At 46.5% G+C, this 21,912-nt stretch overlaps 1 protein-coding gene across 1 annotated transcript; it reads right to left on the bottom strand.

Moving 5' to 3' along the window:
* Window positions 1–510: 510 nt before the first annotated feature.
* On the bottom strand, window positions 511–17,786 carry NDFIP1 (Nedd4 family interacting protein 1). The gene is made up of 8 exons (XM_074155792.1): window positions 17,742–17,786; window positions 8,842–8,929; window positions 7,509–7,639; window positions 6,470–6,557; window positions 6,165–6,289; window positions 4,310–4,376; window positions 3,599–3,704; window positions 511–1,514 (listed from the first exon to the last, which is right to left on the bottom strand). Exons 1-7 carry the CDS (start codon window positions 17,784–17,786, stop codon window positions 3,601–3,603), a joined length of 648 nt encoding a protein of 215 aa, XP_074011893.1. The 3' UTR covers window positions 511–1,514; window positions 3,599–3,600.
* Window positions 17,787–21,912: the final 4,126 nt, after the last annotated feature.

Raw genomic sequence — 21,912 nt, 5'->3', positions numbered from 1 at the left:
AGACGCCCAGAGAGTAAACAGGAGGCTGATCTACCAAGTTTGGGCAAATGGGATTCCGAGTTCCCCGATGCTGCAGATTTTGCCTGGCGGGATAAACTTCATAATTCTCCCTGCGTGCACTTATTCTTGTTTAAAAAGGAAGCCTCTGTGTAACCTCCGTCTGTCTCCGTCAGCCCCGACGGCTTCTCTGCGAGGACTGCACACGGGAGAAGTTCAGCCGCCAAACAAAACCACACGCAAACCCTTCGCGAGGCGAGTAATGAGAGTAAGAAAAACCCAACACGCCCCCCCCAAAACGTACGGAATTGCCGCTTCCTGCCCTGCCAGGCTGAGGACCGTCCCGGGGTTTGAAGCCCTGGATCCAAACGAGAAGAGAGAAACGGGGGAGATTGTGTCCCACCTTCTATGGAAAAGTAATGGAATTCCCACAGATCATCTGCATTTGTGAGCAACAACCAGGTGCAATAAAGCATCGAAGCTAAATTAACCACCGCTCTGCAGGAGAATTTGCTACATAAGTGACATTTATTAATGTTCTGCTCTATTTACAGTTTGAACATAGTAAAACTCCAAAGTGAATTTACCACTTGGCAGAAAAGCACAGAAGTGCACATTCAACCTACACTGATAACGCGTCGTAGTCTCCGCTAACACAAATTATAAAAGCAGGAATTACAGGTATGTCAGGAATTGTCTCAAAAGTCCCAAGCCAAAGGGGGAGAGAAAAAAAAAAAAAAAAAAAAAAAAAAAGCCTTTGTTTTGCAAGGTAATTGGTAATTATTTTTTTTTCTTTTTTATACAAAGTTGCAATGTGATCTTTCGGTTTTACACTAGCAATGTGTGCTGTGAAAATCCCTGGAGAGTCCAAAAAGTAGGGAGTATGAAAGGAAATTATGCTACAACACTGAGAATACGGACTATTAAAAAAAAACCTCTAATACTCGTGCCACCTTGCAAGTGATGCTCCATCTCCCGGTGACACCTCAGGAATCCGCACCCGCAGACCCGGCTTTCCTGGAAGCGGCAGAAAGGCGGGTAACCATGGCAACGGCATCACTGCATCCCGACTCCCGGGCGCATCCCGACTCCTGCCCGGAGGAGGAGGAGGAGGAGGAGGAGAAGGAAGAGGAGGACACAAAGCAAGTCTGTCCCCTGCTGGCCCTGGGGACAGGGCTCAGGCGACCCGAATCACTACAGAACTAGCTACGGAGGCTTCATTAGCACGTCACGGACTCCACTGCAATAGCTTTGTCAAACATTAGCCACTAATGATTCAATGATTACAGAATTCTGCGTTAATTATTAAAATTTTACACCTAGAAACAAATAGAAAGAAATGCTTCTTTTTTGTTGGTGGTGTTTTGTTTTTTTTCCAACAGTACTTTTATTATTTATTTTAAAGCAGGTGACTATTTTTTTCTTCTGCTCCAGAGTCTTGATTCACTTCCTGCAGGTGTCCTGTTGCTTCTGGAGGGAGAATTCACTAACGCAGGAAGACGTTCGCCAGAAAACATCTGTCGGAGAAGGATATTGAATATTGGAACTATAGTTAGATTGTTATTTTGGATAACAGAAGGATGTAGCTCACAAAGAGCGCAGGATGTCTGAAGGCTTAGAAAGCGTCTCAGCACACACTGACGCGACTCCAGCGAAACACACTCGGTAGTTTTGCGCGCATTTTACAGTTCTGAAGAGTTATAATTCCTTTGGGGAAAGCAGACACCAAATCAGACAATGCTCTTAGGAACCCCGGCATAAAAACAAAGAGGTGTATGAAATGACGCTGCATTCGCCCTGTGAGAAGAAAATCTGACTCGGTCTTTAGCTGCCGCATCCTCCCAGGATAATTACGAGTTATTATTTTCTGGTTTGCACTAATTACTCCTCCTCTCCTCCTGATTTTCTAAGTGTATCCCCACTCTAAAATGAAAATCTCCATTCACCTCTTTTCATTACACCCTACAGAGAAAATCTAATCTTAAGGACAATAATACACTGAAAATCCAAGGCTTTTGCGGTTTCCCTGCTCAGAATTTAGGATTAAAGATTTATCTTCAGGGGAAGTGTCAAAGTTGTAATATTTAGAAATTATTCCGGACATTTATCTCAATATATCTAAGAGATATAAGTGCTTTTTGAAAGCTCTAAAATGACCAAAAAAATAAACAAACAAAAAAAAAATTTTAGAAAACCTCTACACCTCCATCCTCACAAGCAGGGAGTCAAGCAAGGTCTCTAAAATTGCAATTTCTGGAAAAGCCTGTGCAACAAGAAACCACACAGCTCCTTAATAAATGAAAAATTAGGTTTCAGTAAAGAAGCAAAATTAAAAAATTGTTCAGTGAGAACAAACTACAGATGATGAAGCTGTTGCTTAAACGCTTACACGACGTGACTGAACAACTGGGGGAAATAAACCCTCTGGTGACTCAGCAGGAATTTGAGAGGATATTACAAATCCTGGAGGAGGTCATAAACCAGAACTTTGTTAAACAAAACTGAAACACTTCAATAAATGGACTGAACTATTTTTACACACTATCACCAGTGGAAAACTCAAGCTGGAAAACACTGCACAATGCCCGTTTTGTGTCGCATGTCCTTACTACAGAGTACAAATGAAGCAGAATCTTACGCAATTTGCCGTTTCTAATTAAAGGAAAGTGCCTTTGGAAAAATCAAGCCTGGGTTTTAAAATGTGAACAATTTAGCGACCCCCCAATTTAGAGCAGGCATTTGTTTGGTTTCTTCATCCCACTGTCCCAGCTGCAATTGCCTCAGTCCTGTCTCGGGGAAACGCAGTGTTATTATGATATTTCTAAAGGGAGCATCGTGTTGCACTCGCCATCTGGGAAGCCACCGATTACAGGATTTCCTTCCCCTCGGGGAGGGACAGTTAATGCAAGGCCATTATCTGCTGTAAGCAGGAAATTATGCTGGAAGCATTCAACTACTTAAGCCTCCTCCTTTAAAGTCCCATTAAGAGGGCAGAACGTTCAGGTTTGGCCTTAAAATGAAAAACTTCTGCATTAAGGTTTCTGAAGGATGCTGAGGCAGGATGGGATGCTCAGGTATGTGGGAGGGGTTTTCCAAGAGCCAAGGTCTGCAAGAGTTTAAATTTCTTCAGGAACTTGGCAAAAAATTCAAACACCAAGCAAAATTCCGACAAATTGTTCTTTCTGGGACATAAGCCAAAGACACCGGTACAATCTTCTAACAACATTTAGTGACCTTTACTCATGTTCAGGAGATACTACGTGCTCCGGGCACGGTATTTATCCTGAAAGACACACCTGCCAAATACAGCGCAATACCAAGGGGCAAAGATTTTGTTCTTATAATCTGAGTTACGCAACCTAATGAATATTCAGCTCCTCAAAGTAAAAGCTCAGGCAGAAATGTCAAGTATTCTTCTGTTCCCCACCAGGTCAGCCTGGACTCTGTAGAAACAGGAGCTGCACATGGGACACCAAGAAACAACTGTTTTCTGCCGCCTTGTGTTCTAAAAGTATTCAAGCAAAGAAAATTCTAGCTTAAAAGAGTCACTAAATAGCGTTAAAAACAAAACTGAACAAATTCAGGAAAGCAGAAAGTTTACCTTTAGTAAATAAAGAGAACTCTGGTTCTGGGCAGATTGGAAAACGTATCTGGCATCTTCCTAACCTTTGCATAATTAATAAATCCTCTGAGAAACAGCAGAAAACCTAGACGGAAGAGACACATTTGTCCAGTTAACAGGTTTTGCTTCTTCAATTAGAAAAGGAGCAGTTCAACTCACTGTTCCTCATACGGAGGGACCTAAGTCACTGGGATGCACAACAGCTGATTAGATACAAGATTTTTTTTGGTATCAGTAACACCTAATCTTTCAATTTCATGCAATTTCAAAAACAAACTCTCCTTAGCCAGTCACAAAACTTTTACCTCCAAATGAGATCCAGTTACTTCCAAAGGAGGAAAAAGAAGGCAAGAAAAAAAAGAAAGACCTCAACCCACTCTTGTATTTAAGATCTAAGAACAGGTACAACATCAGTTACTATGAAGACAAGCATTGCTCTCTTCTTTGCTCCTTCTGGATGATACATAGGATGCTGCCACCAAGAAATGACAACAAAAGGACAGTGTTTATGTGTACCTTTAAAGTGTAGAAGGCATTCAGTAAGAGGATGAGTACTCTGAGGGTTTCAGTTCAGTTTTAAATCTATACAGACATATTTTAATAGCCAGTAATGTTATTTACTGAATCCCTCATTGCTCTTTACAGAGTTTTAAGCATGTGTTCCCTCTTCACCCCAGAACAAACACTCACCTAGTACAAGGAAGACCCACCAAAGCCAGTACTGGCCATCGAAGTAACCGGGAAAATAGGTGGAGAACTGAAAAAAAAGAAACAAAGCCACACAAACAACACGTTAGAGCACATGGCACTTTCTGAACCCAAGTCTATTCTCCCCAGTTTCAGCAGCACCCAGACCAAGCCCTCTGCATACAGCAGAGCTTACAGGCTGCTACACTCCATCAGCTGCACGGGCTGCAGGGAACAATTCATCTCCACAAACCTGCATTTAAGGTTTTTCTACACACATCAGACCAACTCCAGCCAAGGGGAATGGAACAGATTCAACACCCAGCCACGAACTCTCACAATCAGTGGAGCACAAAGGCACCACCGGGCAAATATTCCTATTTTCTCTGACGTCTTTAATGCTTATAAACCCCAGTTGCAGTTTCTGAAAGGGAAGAGCGGGTTTGCAGAGTGCATCACGCTAATTACTCTGTAAGGCTGGACAGTATGGCAAATAAAAGAACAGTTGGAAAAGAAATCCCGGATCTGTGGAACCCTCCGACAAGATTTTCCACTGGGAAAATTACTGCCTATTGAATGAAAGGCACCAACACTATCGGAGCGCTGAAGTGTCAGTGACAAAAACAGTATGATTTTTGTGTTTTCATTCTATTCCAGTTTAAAACCTAACGAATGGTGAGCTTGTTATCAAAGTTTAAATCAAATCCATCTGTTTCACTGTCACACCTCTTAATCCAGCAAATACTTAACACCACTGTTACAAGGTGACCCCCAAAATCTTCACTTTCTACAGAAAAAGTTCACAGATGCTGTATTTACAAATTACAATTCCTAGCCCAAAAGAGATTAGGTATGAAGTGCCAGCCCTAACACTAATGGGCTCTACCTCTACTTATGCACAACTAAGGATATTTTTTGCTTGAAATCCAAACTTTGGCCTGGGATGTCTGCGTGCCATTTTCACAGACACCTTCTTTCCGTCAGCTCCAAATAATAATCAGACTTTTCTCTTTTTCCATTCCTTCCAGCATCAGCAAATCTATGTCCTTTTTTTTTTTCCCCAGAAAGGTCTCTCTTTCTTCCCCTCCAAGTTTTAAAAATACAGCTTTACTTGCTTCTGTAGGCAGAGGTCTGTGCCCAGCAGGGGCATCCAGGCTCCCGTAACACAAACCAGTCACCCCTTTCCTCTCCCTGTGTGATCTGGTGGAGGGGAGCCCAGTGGATGTTTTAACTCAGTTTATATGGAAATAAAACAAATGAGAAAAGCCTGTTTCCTGCCGCTTGTGCCGCAGGCACGTCACACCAGAGGGCACCAGCGGGCTTCTCCCGGCCCTGTGACAAGGCGGTGGCTGCCTCTTCTTCCTCCAGCAAACAGCAAACCTCACACCTCCTGACTTTCAAGTCCCCGTTTCCCTCGTCTCCTCAGCCATGCTCACGGTTAGCCCACATTTTAGAGAATTGTTCGGTCTTTTTCAGAGGAGCACCTAAAGCACATCACGCTGGAGAGAAACACCCCTGTGCTGACGGCAGAGCTCGCTTGGTCTGGATAGGCGCTTTCCAAAGATCAGATCATTGTTACTGCTCAACGCAAACACATTTTGATCCAATACAGGAGCTCTGTCAGACAGAGCCATACCTGGGTGTGCAATCTTTATTCTCTTTCATTACAATAATAATTCCAGCATATAAACAGGACAGAATGATGAAAAAGCTCTGTTCTCAGTGAACAACAAATTCAAAATCCATTTTGTTATAAACAGCTAGATTTATAACTAACTTCAGTATAAGGGAAATAAAAGCAAGCCAGGGAAAGAGAGTACCAAGATCTATGTACGTGTTTTTGCGCTACACAACTTACCCTGACAATAAGGATCCACTTAATAAGAGACAGACCAAACCCAGAAATGGCCCCGTATCGTCCTGCAGCTGAAGTAGTCAGACAGAAAGACAGGAAAAATCCAATCCAGTTGAAAAGGAATGCCACTAAAAGCAGGAGAAAAGCAGCAGGTCAAGCCCTCTTTGTATTCCAAGGGAAAAAAAAAAAGCACAAAACCATAAAACCCTTGCACACAGGTTTTTCCTGGTGCTACATAAACGTGTGAAAATAACTCCAGTTATTTTGGGCCACTGCCTGAAAAAAACTAAGTTCCATGATGTACTTACTGAAGAAAGTTAACATGAAAATGCCATCATTTCCTATCCTCAGCTGGTCGGTGTCATCAAAATCATCCCGTGTCACAAAGTCATCATCCTGCAAATCAAAGGGAGGAGAGAGGTGGGTGGATTTAAGCTGTTCCAGCCCTTACAGCAATCCCAGTGCTGCACGTGGCTCTTCAAGAAAGGGCCAGCAAATTGTCCAGCCCCAAAAAGCAGCGTACGCTGGAGGGATACAAAATTCCTTTTCACATTTAAGGAAAGCCCCCCATGGGGGCAGGAGAGTATCGTAAATCTCAAAAGGCTCCAAATGCAAGCAGGAAAAACTCCTGTCTCTCATCCTGAGATGATGCGGGACATGAAATATTAAGTCACTGGCAGTAGTTTTTCTTTTTTTTAAAGACAGTCAAGATTGGGCATGTTCTTATTTTTGCTGCAAAGAATTCCCCTACTCATCAAAAAAAATTAAACATCTCAGCAAGAAACTTGGCTTCTATGAAGAAGTATAACGAGCAGTAGACATCTAAGACTAGCAGGGATTGGGGAAGAGGCAGAACAAGAGATAATGTTGAAAAAAAAAAACCCAAAATATTAAAAATCAAAAATAATTATTCTGACAGAATGGTTTTATCATCCTTGCATCAGCTACAGTGACCTCTGGAAAAGTCAACTAAATAAGCAGCAGGAGTATCAAAGGTAAATGTGCTCAATGGCTCAACAATTAATCCTAAATCTTCTTTTTAAAAACCAGTGACAGTGCACAGGGACACGGTACAGTCCCTCTGTCAGCCTGCCAAACTCATCTGGGTACCACACGCTGGCATTACCGAGATGTCTTACATCACCAGAGCCACCCAGAGGAAAATTAAAACCAAAAAAACCCCAACAAAATCAGCAACAGAACTCTTTGGGATGTATAATATTAATATCACCACACCAGAATGCTTAAAAAAAAAACCAGTCATGGTCATGCCACTTGACGGGCAGGAGTTAAATCAGGAATTCTATAGCAGAAAGGCAAAGGACGGAGCCAGCCAAGTGCACTCACCCTCCCGGGAACCAAGGGAATTGTGGCTTCAGCCTTGGTTCTCTCGGCCTCATCATAACTGGGCAGTGTCGTGGCCACGTTGTATGATGGAGGCTTCGGAAATCCTGACTCATCCTTGTAGTCAAAATAAACTAAAAAAAAAAAAAAAAAAAGTTATATAAAAGGTAAGTTGTTCATTCCTTAAGAACACCCTGTTGGGAATGAGGAGTGTTTTACGTGACTTTGAGAGACCCCACTACCCCAGACTGCTGAATCCTGCCCCTCCTGCCCCCTTCCCACCCTTCCAGCCTCCTGCCACCCCAAACCAGCAAGGGAAAAACCCAGGAGCACCTTATCTAATAGGAAGTAATACACAGAGCACTACTTTACCACACCCGGCTGTACCTATTTTTAAGATAATGAGACATGCTGTGCCTCTCCCGACTTCAATAAACAGAAGGAGGCATATTTTCAAATCCAAGTGGTTTGAGTGAGTCAAAAAAAGGATCACTGCATGTCTCAGGCCACTGGTGACCAATTTTTCCAGAGATTCCAAATTGTTTTCTGACGGAGCGGAAAGGGATTGGAACAGAAATCAAACACAGCACTTCTGAGCCCCATTTCTGAGCACTAAGGGACCAGAGCTACTGGGACATCTTCATGGCTGGTGTGCCAGGGCAGGACACTCAATAGGCAGCCTGAGAAACACAATATTGAAACCTCTATCCAAAGCTGCCAGCTGTTTGAGGGACTGACGGTATGTTGAGTTTGACTCACAAATCGTATTTGAACAATTGACTATGAAAGTTCTGGAGGGAAAAAAATGCAAAGATTTACTTAAGTCAAAATACTCTGATATATAACCAAGCTGTCATATATAAAACTGTCTGATACATAAAACAAGCTGTTTTGCTAAAAGCTATTAGCGACATGACAATATGATGATTCAGAAGAGCATAATCCTCATGACCAAGTCCTTAGTTATGGAAAACTGCAGAAAGAGTGAATTCTTTAATCCCTTTTAAATAACGAGTCCTTTTTGGAAGGAGCACAGCACCATCCAAACGCCAAATACTGAGAGGAGAACCACAAATCCTCACAGCACTTTGATTTTTAACTGCCTTCAATCTACTGAGAACACTGTGAAACGTAACTTGAACACCGCCTGATGGGATGACATCAGAGGAGCGTAGCCAAAATGCATCTCCTAAACCACAAGCAACAATAATCTCTCTGGATCAATTCCGATCCTTCCAGCCTCAGTAAGGATGCTGCAATGCCATCCCTCAATAAGGAGAACAATTAAGCAAGAGCGAGAGAGCAAACCTGGCTATTTCCTTTCCGTTCCATTTACCTGTGTTCTCGGCAGAAATGCTGCTGTAAGGCGGAGGGGCGTCGCTCACCACTGCCGCAGTCTCGCCTGGCTCCTCTTCATTCTGCAGCTGAACAGACCCACACACGAGAGAGGTTAACGGGGTTTCTCCAGTGCTGCGAAATTACTTTAATTGCACATACAGATCCTTCTGGAAGCAGGCTGTTCTACGGCACCACGGGACACTCGAGCAGCTGCTGAGCTTCCCTCCGAAGCACTCCCACTTGAAATGATCGATACGCCATCTCACTTTCAATGTGTTTTTAAGTCGTATCCTCACACACCTGGACTTGGATAAAGCACAGCCTACATCTTTTCAGTACCTTTCCATTTCCCTGGCACTTCCTCAGATTCCTCAGCTCACGCTGCTCAGGAGCTGCAGCTGCATCTGGTTTAGTCGTGGGAACAGCAGGAGATACTCAACAAAAGACTCCATCGCTGCCCATGGCTTTGCCAAGGAAGGGGTTTTTTCACGGATACCTTACATAATGACACTTATAACTATGAATCTTGCCATTTCCCTTCAACCTTTCACACCCTATTATTGAAAAGGAGACGGTTTATTTTGGGCACTGTGCTTCCCACACAGGCTCTGTATAAATAACCACGCAGCTCATCAAGCAGAGTGTCGCCTGCAGGGAGCAGGTACCAAACGCCGGCTTTGATCAGGGATGCTGACAACATCAGGCCAGAAGCCTTCAAAGCAGAACGCACCAGAAAGGAATTTACAAGCCACCTGCCATCTAACCTTTTTTTTTTTTTCTTCTTTCCATTTCTCATCAGCTCATCAACAAAGATTGCCACTTGCCGGCACAGAGAGGTGCTACCTTCTTTGGTAATCACCACGAAACAGCAGCAACTTCTTCCTTAACATCTTCTCGAACTCCCCCCCCCTGCACACCCCGGCTAATGCTCCTGAAGCCATCCAGGACGTTTGGCTTTCTTTGCTTCGCAGAGACGTGTTGCCATTCAAGTCCTTTCCAAGCATTTAATGCAAGGGGATGGGGATAGGTTCCTATTTGACTTGTATGGCTCATCGGGAAAAAAACCCAAAAAACCAACAAACCCAACAAATCAGCTCATACTTCTAAACCAAGGTCTTATTTTATACATAACTGTTCTGCGTCTTGGGTTTTTATTCCTTTTTCTGCCCCAGATCAAAGACCAAACTACATCCCTGTCCTCTGTGAAAGTCAAAGCCAGAGGTTTTTCAGAGTTTTAAGTGCAATTCACTGGACGTTTGCATCCCAATCACAGCTGTGTCTGAACAGAGAGACACCTGAGTCCCACAAGCTGCTGAGAAGAGTGTGGATTGTCTCATTTTCTCTGCCATTAAGTGACAGCCGCTCACCTCCATCCGCTGCACACCCGGGAGCTGCAGGTCCATGGTTCATGGCACTGTGGCAGGACACAACGTCCCGCTGCCCTCCACCCCCTCGGCATAGCTGGTATCACGGCTCCCTACACCAGTTATGCCAAAAAGATTTTAAACACGCCTGCTGTTAATGGAGTTTAACTGAGAAAGGTTGAGATGACTTGGGTTAGCAGACGATGACACGAGCGGTTCTGCTGGCAGGTCCGAGGGGTCAGCCAAGACCAGGGAAAGGGAAGAATGACACTGGGAAACACTGGATAAAACTCAGCAGCGCTGTCACCCGCTCAGCTGTACCAGAACAACAGACCACCCCAGCCCTGTGCTGTTTCACGGGCCGGTGAAGCTCACCCGGCTACTACAGCCAGCCTCCAGCCTCTCCCCAGCCCCGTTTTCCGAAGAGGAGAGGTGGAAAGAAAAAGAGGTTGGAAAAAAAGCTTAGTCAGGCCCGAGCTCTCTGGGCTGGGACTCCCCACACGGCACCACGCTGAACCACTTCCTTCAAGGAGGAGAAAGGAAGTGATCCCGGATGAAAATTTAATGGGTATTATACCGAGAGCAGCTCCCAGCACAGGTGCCGTGGGTGCCACCAGGAGACATCTAAAATGCACCAAACAGGGTGGAGGTGGCAGGGACCTGCCTCCACGGCTGCAGCTTTAATTAGCCTCAGGGCGCCAAGCAATTAACAGATAAACTGCAGCAACTCCTACAACAGCAACGCATCTTCATCTTTTCCAAACCAGCTAACTCAGCGTGAGCCCTTACCAAGAAATAAAAATGCCTTTTTTTTTTTTTTTTTTTTTTTTTATGAACCCCATGGAGTTCAGTCATTAGAAGAAAATGCAAACTAACTTGGGAAGTAATTGCCTATTAAAATAAGCTTTAAAAAAAAATAGAGAGCACTGCTACAGAAATTCAAGAGCAGCTGGCACGCAGCACGAGAAGGGCAACCTAAGGGATAACCCAGGAAAATGCAGAGTCAGACTCAGTCTCTCCAGCTCTGTAGTCTATGAATTTTTGGATAATGTAGTCTATGAATTTTCAGATAATGCTCCACCAGGCTTATCTTCAAGCTATCCATGAAAATTCAATATTTCTCCCCTTTGTTTCTTCTGCCTACACAAGACCCAGTCTATCAGCGGAGGAGAAAAGCCTCTGACAGACTAGGGACGGTCCCTGGGTACCGCACGCCCTGCGTTACCTGCGCTCCTCCTGAGGGGGTGGCAGAAATTAAACCCCTGATGTTCGTAAGAAAACAAGACATACACAACCTAGAAGTCCAATCACCAGGGAGGGGGAAAGGAAAGCACTAGATGTGACAATACCGTGACAGCAAGAGACAAAAGAGGATTAATTCCTACCACCGGAATTCTCGCAAGGTTCTGCTTTCAATAGTAAAAAGAAATGCATATTCTTACAACTACCCCATGTGGGAGAAAGTCACTGCTGGCTTCCAACCATTACAATTCAGGTAATGACACAAAAAGCTTAGTTATTTTTTAAAGTTGAGCTAGAGGCTGTAGAAGGTACAGAGAAAACAGATTTTTCTTCTAATGGACAAGGTACACAAATGCCTTCCAGCCTTTTTAATGATTCCAGGCATCTAAAATTCAACTAAGTGCTTATTAGCAAAGCAGAAGGGGTTCATGTGACAGGAAGAATGAGTCATCGCTCGCCTCGCGTGGCCCAGCGCCTTCTGCAGCAGCGGGTACATGCAGCGAGGAAGAGGAAGGCCGTGCTACTTGGGTCGGGGGGCAACTGCCCCTGGGGCCACGGCCGAGGGTCTTCAGAACCCGGAGAACCTGGTTAAAGCAGCGTTTGGGTGAAGCCTGTTTTGCTGAGGCTGTGGAATATTCTTTCTCTGAGTCACTGGTGGATTTTAGCTTTCAAAGCAGGATTCTTGTATTTGTGGCATTAAAAAAATAGACAGTCTTTACAGCAATGCATACAGCTTTTAAAGCAGAAGTTTGGCTGTGATTTTTTCACCGGATTGCTATAACAACAGAAAGTTGCCCGGCAGAACAGGAGAAGACCCTGGGATGCGTTTATTTTCCCCAAAACACCATCAGAAGCCTGGCTGTGAGCAAGACACCGCCTCTGCCACTGCCCCCTGCGTGAGCCGCATCACCTGTCAACGCGCACAGCACAGCACTGCTGAAGTTCAAAACTTACAAAATGTTTTGAAATACTTCCATGTAAACTTTGAAGAAAAAAGCATTTCCAATAAATATGTTCGTTAATTCTTCCAAATTCTCTAAACTTAGCACTTGGGCTGCTGACACAGTTTTGGACCTTTGTTTTTTACCTTCCCTTGCCCCAAGTCCTCAGGCTACAGGGAAATAGTCTTTATCAGCATTACTACAGGCTTTGCCTTTGCAATGTATCATCAGTGATGGATTAACTCAGCTTTGTATCACCAAGTTTTACTGCATTTCAGTTCTGATTTTACGGTCTGGCACGTACAGCAGAACTGCCCAGAAATCCCACAGGAATTCTGGAATGAAGATAACCCTGATCAGATCTCATTTTTGTTGTTACTGTGGTTTCTCTGAGATTTTAAAAAGGCAGGTATTTAGGCTAATGACAGAAAGAGAATCAATATTTTTTTAAAAGGTGCTAGGATTGATTTTTTGCAGAACAATGAAATCATAACCTTTGCAAGAAAACATTAAAATAAAATAAAAATGTGTATAACTACTGAATTTGAGAGTACTCTGGCAAAGCAAGAGCCTGCACATGAAAAGGTTACGCTTCATTCCCATTACAACACGCTTTGCTTCTCTCCTTCTCTCTCTCTGGCTCACGGGAAGCAACTGAAAGTTGCTGCCAACTCTGAAGAAGAGGAGAATTATTTTTATTGACTTACACTTCACTTTAAACGTACTCTGATTTGAAATCCTGACTTTTGCCCAATGCAGTTGCAGATTCCTGTAACTTAATATCAGCTTATTAATCAGCAGGAATAACGATAAGCTATTAGACAAGTCAACCCACGTGCATCAACCCTCTCCTTGATGAGCAAATAACTATTTTCTTCCATAGGTGCTTCCAGCTCGTTTAACTGATGGAAGTGAGAGCCCCAAACGGCATGTCCTCCCAACTACCCATGCCCAGGGGGAACGCTCCTGGGGACACGCTCGGCAGCCACACTGTCTAACAAAAACCTCCCCAGGCTTCTCCCTGCACCGGGAGATGCTGATGCTCCTACCCAAGCCTCCCACCAGGGAACAGCCCAGCTCCCCAAGCACAGCCCAGCTCTGGGGAGTGACCTCCCAAGGTCTCTGCCAACCTGAGCTACTCCTTCATTGTAATAAAGGAGTGCAAAATGTGTCTCCCCTCCCCCACCCCAAAAAATTTTTTTCCCCTGGATGGATCAGCTCCCCACCCCTCAGCGAGCTCAGAGCTGCACCCAGGGCCATGGGATGCACAGGGCAAGGACCAGAAACTAGGGCAAGCATCCACCCGAAGGATACGTTTGCAATGACCCTCCCAGCTACCCAAGGTAAAAACCACAAATCAAAACGGCTTTATGTCCCTCAAAAATACAACCCGTGCTCACGAGGATGTTGTTCTTTACTGACTCACTGCAGTTACTGGCCTGACAGCATGGAAATAAACCTCAGTCCCGGGAAACAGGCTGATCTAATTCCCTCACCTTTGTTCAAATGGGGAATCATACTGGTCTGGCGAGACTGTAAACAAGCACCGGGGCCGGCACAAACCTGTGGACGGAGCATGCTTAGGTCTGAGTGTTCGAGGTCCTAATACAGAAGTAGATTTAAATCTTAGATAGCTGTAATTAAAATTCAAACACTTAACAAAGAATAAGGCCTTACCGTAATATTTAGGATCGCATTAACCTTTTTTTCTGGACATGAAGACATCACAGGAAGAATTCCAGATCTTTTTAAAAATATCACATTTTGAAATATCACATTTTTTTAATTGTCATATGAAGAATCTTAAGTATCTTCAATGAAAAAAAAAAAATCCCATTGTGCCATGATATATCAAATGTGGATATCTCACAAGAAGAGGCAGAAGCAGAATGAATAGATACAACTTAATAATGATTTTTTCTTTATAGTCCCAATCATGAAGAATTAGAATTCACAGACCCCCCACGCTTTTGCTACTTGCTTTCACTATGGCTCCTTTCAAACCGCGACGCCAAGCCCACATGAAGAGGTACCACATCTCCTGTGGGCCACGTAACAACCAAAGCCTGAGGGACTGTTCCTACACCTGTGTCCCAGCTGGGACTACTGAGCCCCACTGAATTTCAGTGATGAGAGAAAGTCACCGAAAAAGCCCAAGTATGAGTCCAACACGATCCTGATACCTGACATAATATTTTTTTTTAAAAAAAGAAGATATCAGATGCCTGTACCTTTAGCAAGGACATCTTCTGCACGCTGCCAGGACCTCACCAAGGAAACAAACAGCCACTGACACCACTAATTCTAACTGCTGACATTAAAAAATACATATATTCTCATCTTTCAGTTTTGATCTGTGTGCTCATTTCATCTGAAAAGTTAAACACAAGCTTAAGGTGACAAGTGACACCTGTCCCCCTATTTCACTCCAGCCTTCCCAGATACTAAGTAAGCACTGTGGTCCTTCATGGATTTAAAGGGTATTCACATTATATCTTTTGCAACATAATTCTTCTACAGTTTCACTGAAATAAAACAAAACAAATGGAAAAATCTTTCTTCCTTATGTTTCCCATAGACACCTCCCCTTACAAAACAATCCATGTAAGCCTTCAACAAGTGGAACAGGAAGAAATATCACTAAAAATGGAATATGTCTTCATTATTTAACACACCCACCATTTTCTAAGTGGGTTTACATTACTCATATACACCACATATATTTTCAAATGCTTCAAGTAAAAAACATGCCTCACTTAATGTACAGTGTAAGTAAACCTATTAAAAGCCTGGCTACTTTTTCCAGAATGCAGGCCAGTTTCTACTCTAAGGACAAAATACAGTTCTGCCACTGAACTCACAATCCAGGGGTTACGCTCCAAAGGCTTTAAGCCACCTAATCCTAACAATATCCCTGGGTAACTTTCCCAAAGGCACGTCTGAATGACCACAGCCTCCCAGTGTCCCTTTTTTAGACCCAGCACCACCCAGAATAACGATTCTTTCCTCCCAGACGTGTCCCATTCCCACCTCCTCAAGCAGAGCAGGAACCCAAACCAGCGTCTGCCCTGGTCACGCAGTCCCTGCTCCCGGTGGAAGGGGCTGGGGGAAGCCGAGATCCTTGCTCTGGAGTTTTAGCTTTATTCTGCATGGAGCTGCCCTTCCTCGCTGTATCAGATCACAGGCGTCATTGCAGGCTATTTTTTATCAGATTATCTAATGCCTCAAAACAAAGCACAAGGGCTAGAAAGTTAGCCTTAGAAAAATAAATCGTGTGCCCTCGTACATCCCTTTAACACCGCTCGTATCAGCGAACAGTCACAGACTGTGAGTTTGCACTGAAGGAGGTGCTGGGGGGGCACCCCACACCCCCCCATCTGCAGGGCAGCAGGGGCTGAGGAGCAGGGCGGAAGGAGAAACACAGGTTTCAAACTCCGTTATCAACTTCTGTTGTCCTCAGTTTATCCTCATTAACTATCACCTTTTTTCCCCTCAAAATACACACACTCAGGGAATTTTACATGTTCAAATAGTGTCCACACCTCAACAGCGCTGCTCCTACATGCTGGCTGAATCCCTACAGGCTACCCCTACTTACTGGATCCTGTACTCAGCTCCAGCCCTTAAGGTTATCAGTTCACTACAAGTCCTTCTCCGGTGGCATACGGGATGTTTGTTAATTGCACATTCGTGTACAATTTTCCATATGTTTTAATATATGGAAAAAAAATTACACATTCAATGCTATAGACTGTCCCACCCTCTCCTCTTCACCTAAATACCTACTCTGCATCTTTAGTTTCACAGCTTGCAGGGATCTTTGGAGCAACACAAGCGTCAGTTCAGCAGTAACATACTTTGCAATACCAACGCCAAGCTTCTGGCAGAGGGCAAGGAAAAAAGCAGCAATTTCTACACAGCCACACAAAAGTAAATACATTTATACGTGAGTTTCTGATTCCGCACTCCAGTTACAGCAGTCGTTTCACGGGGCCTCCATTATCTGTTTGTCTTTGGCAGTATAAATCCCTTGGGGCAGAGCCTGCCTCCCGAATCTCCGCAGTAGCAGGCGGCCACGCTCCGCAGCGAGCGCGGTGTCTGCTGTCTGTCTGTCGGACGTGTCAGCAGGACCTGGCCAAGCGACAGCGTCACGCTTTTCTCTCTAAGGAAAGCAGGACCCTGCTTATCGGTCAGGTAGAGAGTCACCAAAGAGCGACGCAACAGCGTCCTTCGGCACGTCCCGTCACCCACCTCCACGGGCTCAAGGCGATGGGACACGGAGCTAGATCCCCTTGTAAAAGACATTTGTGAAGACGTTTTGTCGGGGTCAACACCGACGGCGGGGCTCTGATGGGAAAGGCGATTAGCGAAGAGGCCTGGTGACCTGTACCTACCACTTCCGAGAACAACGACAAGGAGATTTGTCTTCACAAGTCAACACCTTCGTTTAGCACAGTGTGGGGAAAAAAAAAAAAAAAAAAAAAAAGCCTAAGTTTTACTTAACTTTTACGTTTCTAGCATGTAAAAACCAGAGACCTCCAGCTGTCACGGTGAAACTAATATCCCATCCCAATGGGAAGGCACGTCTCGTATCCCAAGGAGCGTGAGCCACCCACGCTGAGAACGCTACCAAGGCCCAGCCATAACGCAGTGATATGGGAACCCCGGTTAAGCAGGAGAGGTATCGGGTACCGTTTCGAGGGATTTCGCTCCCTTACTTTAAGCGAGGAATGTCAGAAACGTGCGTGAGCCCGGCCACAGAGCCGGGCCCGACCGACCCCGAGCCCCTCCTGCGAGGCCGACACTCCTGACAGGGCACGTCGTCTCCGCCAGCAGGCCGGGAAGGAAGAACGACCCCAAACTGGCGGGTTACGCTCCGTTAAGGCCGGTCTCCGGCCTACGAGGATTTCAATCCGAGCCGGGGCGGGGGGAGGGCCCACACGTAAGAGACGAAATGAAATTAACGCGAGTTTCAAGACAAAGCCGAACAAGTTCCCTCCCGGAGCCGGCGGAGACAGCGCCCCGCGCACAAGGTCGCTCCGGCCCCGGGAGAGGCCTGGGGACAGCGCGGCCCCGGCCCGACCCGGCCCGGCCGCCGGCGGGGCCCCCCTCGCCTCAGCGGCAGCCGAGGCCTCCGCCCCGGGCGCTGCCGGAGGCCGCGGGCCCGCTCGCCGCCGCCCTCCCCCCTCTCCCCGCAGCGGGACAGCGGCCGCCGCGCCCGCAGGCCCCGCCCGGCCCAGGCCCCGGGAGACGCCAGGCCTCGGGCCAGGGCTGAGGCGCCGCCCGGCTGCAGGGCCCCGGCTCCGGGCTCCGTTCCTCCGCGGCGCGGCCTCCCGCCGTCCCCCCCTCACCTGCTGGTACCGGCCGCTGCTGGGCTCGGCGGCCGCGGCCGCCATGGCGCTCGGCGGGGCGAGGGTGAGCGGGCGGGAGGGGGGTCTCGGCGGCGGCGCTGCCCGGCCGCCTCCCGACGGGCGCTGCGGAGGCGGAGGCACCGGGTGGCTCCTCGCTGCGGGCTCCGCTCCCGCCCTCCGCCCGTCACGCTCGGTCGCGCCCGCCTCCCGCCCCGCCCGCCCGGGGCCGCGTCCTGCCCGCAGCCGGGGCCGCCCGGGCGGGGACAGCGCTCGGCGGAGCGGGCATAGAACCATGGAATGATGGAACGGTTTGGGTGAGAAGGAACCTTAAAGCCCCCCCAGTGCCACCCCCTGCCCTGGGCAGGGACACCTCCCTCCAGACCAGGTTGCTCCAAGCCCCCTCCAACCTGGCCTTGAACCCCTCCAGGGATGGGGCAGCCACAGCTTCTCTGGGCAACCTGGGCCAGGCTCTCACCACCCTCACAGCAAAGAAGTTCTTCCCCACATCTCATCTCCATCTCCCCTCTTTCAGGGTCAAACCCTTCCCCCTCCTCCTATGGCTCCCCTCCCTGATCCAGAGTCCCTCCCCAGCTTTCCTGGAGCCCCTTTAGGGACTGGAAGGGGCTCTAAGGTCTCCCCGGAGCCTTCTCTTCTCCAGGCTGAACCCCCCAACTCTCTCAGCCTGTCCTCACAGCAGAGGGGCTCCAGCCCTCCCAGCATCTCTGTGGCCTCCTCTGGGCCAGTCTCTGGGGTCCCCAACACAAGAAGGACATGGACCTGTTGGAGCAGGTCCAGAGGAGACCACACAGATGTTCAGAGGGCTGGAGCCCAGAGAAGCTGCGGCTGCCCCATCCCTGGAGGGGTTCAAGGCCGGGTTGGACGGGGCTTGGAGCAACCTGGTCTGGTGGGAGGTGTCCCTGCCCAGGGCAGGGGGTGGAACTGGATGGGCTTTAAGGTTCCTTCCCACCCAAACCATTCTAGGATTCTATGATATGATTCTGTGATAGATGCCCATCACCAACACAGTATCCTTGTGCCAACGACGTTCCCAGTGGGCAGAGAAGAGGCCTGCGACATGCTGCACTGCAGCTGAAGCAAACATGAGATGTTGGCCAACTCCTCCAAAAGCGCCGTCAGATCCTTCATATCCACATAAAGCAGATGGCGTTGCAGATTTGAAATCTCATTCCAAGAGACGTACGTGTAGGAAACCACGCAGAGATATAAGTTTGTTTATTCAGAGCGTTTTTGCATTGAATGTTACATCGATTAAGAGACTTTCCAGCTTGCGTAACCTTTATTTCCTATGTGCACAGTTCAGCGGTAGTCAGGCTTGTGCAAAACTGCCCACATCAATCCCTAAGGTTGATGAGATTTAAATACATCAGCTTTAGGACGAGGAAGGCTGAATCAGCCCCGCTGGGATTCCAAGCTGCAAATTCACAGAGTCGTAAGCATTTAAACCTGAGGACATGGTTTTGAACTGCAGACTCAGTCATAAATACATGCCTTAATGCTCATTATTCAGTGCAATAATCAGGTTGGGTTTTTCTTTTCTGTATTTTGCCTTTGCAGGAGTATAGTGCACCGATGTCTTAGTGAGATGAATGAACATCACAGTTCTCATGTTGAAGGAGAGGCAGGAACCGTAAAGGATTTTAGCCCAGTATAACCTCAAAGAGTGGCTCCCGAGAAACGCTGGAGACACAAGGAGAATGCAGGTTCCTTGCAAGGCAGATACCTTTGAAGGAGCTGGAACGAGAGCTGCAGGCACTGACAGACTCTCACCTTTCCACAGGATTCACAATTTGCACTAAGACTCTCCCAGCAGCAAGAAGCTGTCCTGATGACACGCACGGATTTACTTGCCGCTGAGGTGGGATTATATCCCTAAGTAAGGCTAGAGCCCCAGTGGTAATTAGCTGTACACTGATTGACTTGGACATCGTAGAGACTAAAATAAGAAGCAACCTGTACATGTCCTCAGAAAAGACGCTGTGAAGTATCCTGCAGAAATGGTGAAACAGTTTGTGTCGAAGCCATTTTGGGGCCAGCTGGAGGCAAATCACCACCTAATTAGGCCATCTAGTCTGAGCAAGACTAATCAGGAGGGGGAATGGCAATTTCTTCCAGCTGCTTTCTGTGTACGTATTTTATTTTCTTAGGTGGGGAAGCTCTGCAGAAAGATGATGCTGTGGTTACAGCGCACGACTGGTTCTGCTTTCATTTCCCACATGGTTTTAGGCAAATCACTTCACGCCTCTGTGTTTTTTGACTTTTTCTCCAGTGCAAAATGTCTCTTCTCCCAAGAGACGTTCTGAAGATTGAAGTCATTGCTTTTTAGTGACTTCCGCACGGGATGTGCTGTGAAAGTATTTGAAAGTAATTGAAAGTCTTACAGAATTGCAGTACAGGGAGGCTTCTGAAATCCTGGCGCTGTGCAAGTGTTCCTTTAATTATTGTGTGGGACTGAGGGAATGCTTTTAATCTACACTTTGTAATAAATATTGAACTGTAAAAACTAAACAATAAACCTCAAAGGCAGGGCATTTTAAAGCTAGACTAATAAGAAATAAACAGGACATTTAAACTAGATCTTTCTTCTAATCTTCTAGTGATAAATGACCCAATTAAGAAAAAAGCAAAGACAAAACGTTGACATGAGCTAATGGGTCAGACGGTACCTCTGAAGCTCTCTGGTTTAACAGCTTCATCGCATGCAAGCATGCTGCAGCCGGGCAGGTTAAGAGAAAGTAAAAGTGACAGTGAAGTTCATCCAAAGGCTGGATTATCCCCCCATTCGCAGTGCTGGGCTCAAGGAAGATGGAAAACTTTATGACGAGTCTGATCCAAAGGCCGCTGGTGTCAAAAGAAACTTCACGGTGCTGCCCAGAAAACCCCGCTGGGGGGCTGCCAGCCTGGCGGGGAGCTAAGCTGCCGCCCTCCGCCCCATTCCTTCCCTCCCAGTAGCTGTTTGTAGTGTTCACTGGCCGTCGGGACATTTACACTCTTATTGAAAACACTTCTTTGTCATCAACTCTAAATAATAAAGTGAGCAGTGTTCCTGTGCCCCTGGAGACACACACACTCGATATGCAAGAAATGGAATCACGGGGTTTGAATATACATACGTGTCATGTCTTGTTTTCACACTGTGGAATAACAGTCTGAATTATAGCTGTATAATTAGGCTGAAGAGATTTATTGAGGATTCATAAACGCTGCCTAACAGATGTTCCTCCCCAAAATATCATGAAAGACGTTGGCAACTGAAAATGTAAAGGAAGGGCAAGAAGCAGGAGATGAGTCTCTCAGATGTAGTTAACTTGGAGATAGCTGTTGATCGGTTTAAGCAACCTACTGACAGACTAGCTTTACTGTGAGACACCACTATACACCTTGATGCTCCTCAGTTTCTTAATATTTTGTACTTGGGACCATGTTGTATTTGAATCATCTTTTAGCTTATTGTCAGTTCAAAGCTTTATTGAGAGAGTACAGTATTATTCTCATCTGGAGCTGGTTTAACCCATGTTATTGATGTACCTACAGCAGCTCAGGGCCTCCCTGGGTCTTTCTGCTTTTGCTGCCTCTTCAGAGAAACAGAATCAGCGATGGCCACACTCTGTGCAAGCACGAACCCCAGCTGTTTCGCGGGTAGTGTGGCTTCACACCTCTGGAGGTGCCTGCCTTTACGCTGCCCAGTCAAACGTGCTCCGACACAGCCTCTAAAAGCACTTGGTGGCCCCAGGACAGCCCTTTGGCCAAACAAGCCGTACCACACCTCGTCCCACCTCAGCAGACAGCAGGTTCCCCGGCACGGTGGATGCAGGCGTGGATCTCCGTACGCTGCTTGGAACACGCACCCAGCTGCAATTTTCCATGAGTGCCTGTTGTAACAACAAAAGCCGCTCGGTCAGGTCGGGACTGCTGTAACAAGGAGGACACACGCAGCGAGAACAACAGCACACGCTCCGACAGCCCAGGCTGAGCTATTTGTAAGCGGTGCCTTGTTTACTGGTACACAAAATTACACCCCAGTAAGTATTGTAAGGAAGGGAAATGACAATAGGAGCAGCAATGCCATGGAAGACTCCCAACAGGACTTCTCCTGAAATTCAGCAGCAGAACTGAGGTTCAGATATTGCGTGGTGAAGCTGAGTTTGTGCTG

Source organism: Numenius arquata, chromosome 11, assembly GCF_964106895.1.
Source record: "Numenius arquata chromosome 11, bNumArq3.hap1.1, whole genome shotgun sequence".
Taxonomy (NCBI): domain Eukaryota; kingdom Metazoa; phylum Chordata; class Aves; order Charadriiformes; family Scolopacidae; genus Numenius; species Numenius arquata.
The sequence above is the reverse complement of the archived record's forward strand: the minus strand, read 5'-3'. Positions and strand labels throughout refer to the sequence as shown.